Genomic DNA, 7500 nt, shown 5'->3' on the forward strand with positions numbered 1-7500 from the left:
CTTTATAATTAGTAAAGATGTGATTTAAGACTATGGAAACAAGATTGAATATGGTCTATAACAAGAGTAACATTGAAGTCAGCGCATGAACATTACAATAACACATAAATGCATACATAATTCAATATTTCATAAATATACGAGGTTAAAGATTAAATATTTTGTTCGAAAAAAGTAAAATAGAAATACACACGCGCATACACATACACATACTATATATATATATATATATATATATACACACACACACATATATATATATATATATATATATGCTGTCTATGCCGTACCTATAAATAGGGAGATCTATCATGGCTGCTGATATTTCCAAAACAAACACATTTCATCCCTTAAAAAAAAATAATTACTCCACCATAATTGCAGAAATATACTCTTTCCTTCCTGAAGTGAGCATTTGAAATCACTCGAGGAGTCCATGAACATTTTCTTTTTTTTTCTTGTCCGTCTATGGTTATAAGTAAATAAAGGTTTAAATGTGGCAATGATTTCCCAAATTATAACGCATTTACAACCGAACGTATACAATGAAAAAATAAAAACGATGTATACTACAACAACAACAACAACAACTACAACAACAATAATAACAAATGCAACCATTTTAGTCCACAACAGCACAGAGACCTTAGAAAGGTCAATTCATATCTAAGGCCTGGCCAGTGAGGATTGGTGATGGTGGGAGATTTTCGTCTGATTGCTCAATGCAAACCAACCTAGTATGGGTGTCCCTAACTAGTACAGCTTTGCTGATCATAGCGATAAACAAACCATTTCACCATGTTAAGGTATCCCCAGACACTGAGATTACCAAACAATTCCTCTTCTCTCAAGGGGTTAACTACTGCACAGTGGCTACTTTCCTCTTGGTAAGGGTAGAAGAGACTCTTTTAGCTATGGTAAGCAGCTCTTCTAGGAGAAGGACAATCCAAAATCAAACCATTGTTCTCAAGTCTTGGGTAGTGCCATAGCTTCTGTACCATGGTCTTGGGTTAGAGTTCTCTTGCTAGAGGGTACACTCGGTCATGCTATTCTATCTAATTTCTCTTCCTCTTGTTTTGTTATATAGGAAATATTTATTTTTATGTTGTTACTATTCTTAAAATATTTTATTTTTCTTGTTTCCTTTCCTCACTAGGCTATTTCCCCTGTTGGGGCCTCTAGGCTTATAGCATCCTGCTTTTCCAACTAGGGTTGTAGCTTAGGAATTAATAATAATAATAATAATAATAATAATAATAATAATGAAAAAATCCAACATATACAATCCAACAATGAAAAAAATGGATAAAAAATATTCGCAAATAAACTAAATTCTTGATAAACCTTTCGCAAAAAAAAGAACATCAGTTGACAATAGCAAACCTTCAGCGTTAATACACCTCACATGCGCAACAAAAGAAAGGAACCAAACGGAACAGATAAAAAACAAGCAAAAAGAACAGGAGATAATAACTGCACAGTCCGGCAATGAATTGGCGGAAACAATAGACACCAGACACCTCCCCCCCCCCCTTTAACAATTGGACGATACGGACCCCCCAACAACTGTGTGTGTGTGACTCCATATAGTAATAGACTCGAGGGATTATCTGTTCCGATTGATACAAGTGTCACAATCTAATGCGATAAGTTAGGATTAGGACCCTTATAGCTGATGCTCCCGGGACGGGGAAGACCCCTGCCCGGATAGGTCACAGTCTGACGGTCTCTAAGAGCCAGATTCTTACGTCTTTCGGAGCGATTTTCGACCGTAGGTGTGTCCGCCGTCGGCTCCGGGGTCAGAAACCGCATTTTCGATGTGCCTTTAGTGCGATTTGCCGGGGATATAAAGGTATCCGGCTGTGGTCTTTAGAAGCGATAATCCCGAAGTTTGCTTAATTAATTTCGGCCTTACGGCCGAGGCAAAGTTGGGAGGATTCGCTGAGAATTCATCAGCTTGTGTGGTGAGAGACTGACAGAAAGAGAAAGAGAAAAGGGGGAGTGATTTAATGGATGTATTAAAGAGGGGGGGGGGGACAATAAGGATGGAAATCCTATTACATTTGCGCTATAATTTGACCCGTGAAATATGTCTCCTCTCCCACTCCCCACCCCCTCCCCCTCCCCTGACAACCAACCACCCACTACCACCAAGGACTGGCCAAGGGCTTTACTTGGAGTCAATAAGGCCGGCCATCCTGTAAGTCCCAAAGGCTTCTTTGATCCATAAGGGGGAGGAGGAGGGAGGCGGTGGAGAGGGGGGAGGGGGAGTGTTAATCCGTGTCTTCAAGTGTAGGGTGGAGAGGGAGTCAGAGAGAGAGAGAGGAGACAGAGGTGATTTCAAATCAAATAAAATATTCATTATTTCTACACAATTGCGCAGATGGCTGCTGCCTTTCCTCCTCTCCTATCTGCTAAGGGGGAGAGGGGACGAGGGAGGGGGGAGGTAATGGGCGGGGGGTGCTATTCGTCGCTAAGTGGCGACGGCCACGAGAATATGGTGTTAATGGTGATTTCGGGGCGGGGGCACAGGAGTTTGATGGTGAGGATAATGACACGTCACGGCTGTAGGGGCGTGATGATGACACCGATGATACGGAAAAGGGGATCGGGAGGAGGATACTAAGAGGGGGGGGGGGGAGGAGGACATGAGAGGGGGGGGGGTGTCACAAGAGGAATTAACGTACAAATGTATCGAATTACTTTTCTGGCGTAGCTATGGTGAGCGCAGACCAGCGGACACGTGGCAGATCGGGAGGCTGTTTGCACGTGGCAGATCGGGAGGCCGTTTGCAGCACGCGCGCCCTTCCGACACCCTCGTAAACAATGCAAGTGACGACGGCGACGCCCTTGCAACGGTGAGTAATGCTGCAGTAATGGCAAATATGCAATTAATAAATGAGGAACGGATTGCGCGATGCAGCGGCAGGCGCTCGCGTTGAACAAATTGATTAATAAATATTTATTGGGTTGATGAGAGGATATGGTAATAATTGCAATCTTTGAACACAACAATCAATATAAATATTCTTATGAGTTGAAAACAGGATACGGCTACAATAACAATCATTGAACACGACAATCAATATAAATATTCTTAAGAGTTGAAAACAGGATACGGCTACAATAACAATCTTTGAACACAACAATCAATATAAATATTCTTAAAGAGTCAAAAACAGGATACGGCTACAATAACAATCTTTGAACACAACAATCAATATAAATATTCTTAAAGAGTCAAAAACAGGATACGGCTACAATAACAATCTTTGAACACAACAATCAATATAAATATTCTTAAGAGTTGAAAACAGGATACGGCTACAATAACAATCTTTGAACACAACAATCAATATAAATGTTCTTAAGAGTTGAAAACAGGATACGGCTACAATAACAATCTTTGAACACAACAATCAATATAAATGTTCTTAAGAGTTGAAAACAAGATACGGCTACAATAACAATCTTTTAACACAACAATCAAAATAAATATTCTTAAGAGTTGAAAACAGGATACGGCTACAATAACAATCTTTGAACACGACAATCAATATAAATATTTTTAAGAGTTGAACACAGGATACGGCTACAATAACAATCTTTGAACACAACAATCAATATAAATATTTTTAAGAGTTGAACACAGGATACTGCTACAATAACAATCTTTGAACACAACAATCAATATAAATATTCTTAAGAGTTGAAAACAGGATTCGGCTACAATAACAATCTTTGAACACAACAATCAATATAAATATTCTTAAGAGTTGAAAACAGGATTCGGCTACAATAACAATCTTTGAACACAACAATCAATATAAATATTCGTATGGGTTGAAAACAGGATACGGCTACAATAACAATCTTTGAACACGACAATCAATATAAATGTTCATTGCATTAAAAATAGGATATGGTAGCAGTAACAATCTTTGAACAGGACACGCCAACAATAGTAATCTTTATACCCAACAACCAATATAAATATTCATATAAAACTAGATATGGCTACAATAGCAATCTTCGAGTCCAAGAAGCAATGTAAATATTCAAACAAAAACTGGATACAGCTACTATAAGAATCTTTGAACACAACAATCAATATATAAATATTCAGTTAAAAACAGGATACGGCTAAAATAGCAATATTTGAACACAAAAATCAATATATATATATTTTCATTGAGTTAAAAACAGGATACGACTACAATAGCAATCTTTGAACACAACAATAATTAGAAATATCAATAGAGTTAAAAACAGGATACGGCAACAATAGCAATCCTTGAACCCATCAATCAATATAAATATTCAGAGTTAAAAACAAGCTACGTCAACATTAGCAATCTTTGAACACCACAATAATTATAAATATCAATAGTTAAAAACAGGATATGGCAACAATAGCAATATTTGAAAACCATCGATATAAATATTTAACTAATCAAAATCAGGATACGGCAGCAATCGCAAGCTACAAACAAACCAGTATTAAATATCTATCGGAATAAAAGCAGGATACGGCAGAAACGACAAACTATAAACAAATAAATTGGCATATAACTATTAAATTCAAAACAATTTAATGCAGGAATTGCAAACTTTAACGAATCAATTATTACCTCCGCCAACGAAGTTGGAAGGAGGTTATATTTTACCCCCTGTTTGTGTGTTTGTAATGTGTGTGTGAACAGCTTCCTGGCTACAAATTTAATCGTAGAGTAATTAAACTTACAGGGATTAACTGCTATTCAAAAAAGCTGGAAATGATTACATTTTGGAAAATCAAGGTCAAAGGTCAAGGTCACGGTCAAGCAAAATGACCAATTCACGTAATCAGCCATAAGTTTGGACATCGTCGTCACAAAAGGTTCAAACATGGTTCTTATCAGAGTGTATGGAAATCCACGCCAATTAATACATGTTAAGCTCAAAGGTCAAGGTCAACGGCGAGCAAAATGTCGAGAAATAAGCAGTCGCGGCGGAGGTCTGCTCTCTACTGAGTGCCACTCTAGTTAAATACTGCATTTCATTGCATTCAACATACGACAAAAATTAAAAACTGAACAAATAAACTAGTAAATATTTATTAGATTAAAATCTGGATAGGGCACCAATTGCAAATATAACCAAAATGAATTAAAAAATATTTATTGAATCAAAAACAATACACGGAGGTTATCGCTAAATTTTGAAAAAAGTACTAAATATTTGTTCATTAAAATGAAAATATAGGAAACAACAGCAAATGCATGCTTTTAATAAAAATATAAATACTTCATGAATTATAAGGGTGCAATACTCACATATATATATATATATATATATATATATATATATATATATATATATATATATATATATATATATATATATATATACACACATTATACACACACACACACACACATATATATATATATATATATATATATATATATATATATATATATATATATATATATATATATATATATAAGATATAGCGTCCATAGTAAACAGGCAATAATAACTGATATAAAAAAGACATGACAAAAATGAAATGGCAATTGAGCAAAGCAAATTAGAAACATATTATTATTATTATTATTATCATCATTGATTACTACTACTATTATCATTATTATTATTATCAGAAGCTGCAACCCTAGGAAGCTATAAGCCCCAGGGCTCCAACAGGGAAAATAGCTCAGCGAAGAAAAGAAATAAATACACTACATGAGAGGTAATAATTAACATATGTGCATTTTAATATCAGTAACAAAGTTAAAATTGATCTGTCATATATAAACTATAAGGAGAGACTTATGTCAGGCTATTCATCATAAAAATATTGACTGCAAGTTTGAACTTCTGATGTTCCACCGATTCAACTACTTGATTAGGAAGATCATTGCACAATCTGGTTACAGTAGGAATGAAATTTCGAGATGTTCCACTGATTCAACTACCTGATCAGGAAAATCATTCCACAATCTGGTTACAGCAGGAATAAAATTTCGAGATGTTCCACTGATTCAACTACCTGATTAGGAAAATCATTCCACAATCTGGTTACAGCAGGAATAAAATTTTGAGATGTTCCACTGATTCAACTACCTGATTAGGAAGATCATTCCAAAATCTGGTAACAGCAGGAATAAAATTTCGAGATGTTCCACTGATTCAACTACCTGATTAGGAAGAGCATTCCACAATCTGGTTACAGCAGGAATACAATTTCGAGATTACTGTGTAGTATGGAGCCTGATGATGAAGGCACATGAGATACAGCTAGAATTGCGAGCATGTTATATAGAAATATGCAATGCGTTAATGCGAGCGAGAATATGAATCAACAACAAACGACATTGAAAAAAAGAGTAATATATCTTAAAATATAAAACAATAAAAAAAAGAGAAATGAAAAGCACTCAGAGTGCAGACCTACGCCACGGCAGAATTCATAGAATCAATTTAGAGCGTAGGTGTATTTGAAGTCTGACAACCATGTGCGAACTTAGGGTTAAGGTTACGGTTAATTCAGTCGACCTTTAGCCCTACCTTGACCTCGACCTTTGACCTAGGACTTTCTAAATAGAATTACTTCCACGTCTCAACAAAACGATTAATCCCTGAAAGTTTCATTACTCTATGGGTAGAATTGTGGTCAGGAAGTTGTTCACAAACAAACAGGCAAACGGGGGAAAAAACATAACCTCCTCCAAACTTCGTTGGCAGAGGTAAAAAGAAAATTGATACTTTCACTAATGTATTAAAACCAAACAAGAGTTACGTGACCAAAACAAATACGATTATTAATCAACTAGTTAACGCCACCCGTAAAAAAATGACGGCTAAATATTCACTTTCTCCAGAGCATGACTACTCCCTCTCCCCAATACCCGAGGGACGGGAAGAGCTGATCGTGAACGGAAATATATATATATATATATATATATATATATATATATATATATATATATATATATATACATATATTTATACATATATATATATATATATGTATATATATATATACACACATATATATATACATATATATATACATATATATATGTATACATATATGTATATATATATATATATATATATATATATATATATATATATATATATATATATATATATATATATATATATATATATATATATATGCAGACACTTACTCTTTAATAGAAATATGTCTCAATGGATACGAATTATAAGAAGCTCAATGATATTTTTCATAGATGAAGAGGAAAGGAAATATTCAATCAGTTACAATATAAATATGTAATCAAATTTATCTATCTGTCTATCTATATACACATTTACTAATGTACGCAACCCGTCAGAAATGACGGCTAAATATCTAGCTATGCCCAACAAACGTACACCCTCCCATCAGGGTATTACTACTCCCTCTCACATATACTCAAGGGACGGGGAGAGCTGAGCATGTCACGAAAATATATACACACACAGACATATCTATCTATCTATCTATAT

General features: G+C 35.1%; 1 protein-coding gene across 1 annotated transcript in view; it reads right to left on the bottom strand.

Annotated features, from left to right (window-relative positions):
- Positions 1-1638: 1638 nt before the first annotated feature.
- The window catches only part of LOC137627372 (uncharacterized), a 25733-nt gene continuing 19871 nt past the window's right edge, over positions 1639-7500 (bottom strand). The window contains exons 2-3 of the mRNA XM_068358460.1: positions 2704-2868; positions 1639-1867 (exon numbers count right to left, since the gene is read on the bottom strand). Coding sequence (XP_068214561.1) covers positions 1639-1867; positions 2704-2868 — 394 coding nt within the window. The remainder of the gene's footprint in view (positions 1868-2703; positions 2869-7500) is intronic.

Source organism: Palaemon carinicauda, chromosome 35 (genome assembly GCF_036898095.1).
Source record: "Palaemon carinicauda isolate YSFRI2023 chromosome 35, ASM3689809v2, whole genome shotgun sequence".
NCBI lineage: Eukaryota > Metazoa > Arthropoda > Malacostraca > Decapoda > Palaemonidae > Palaemon > Palaemon carinicauda.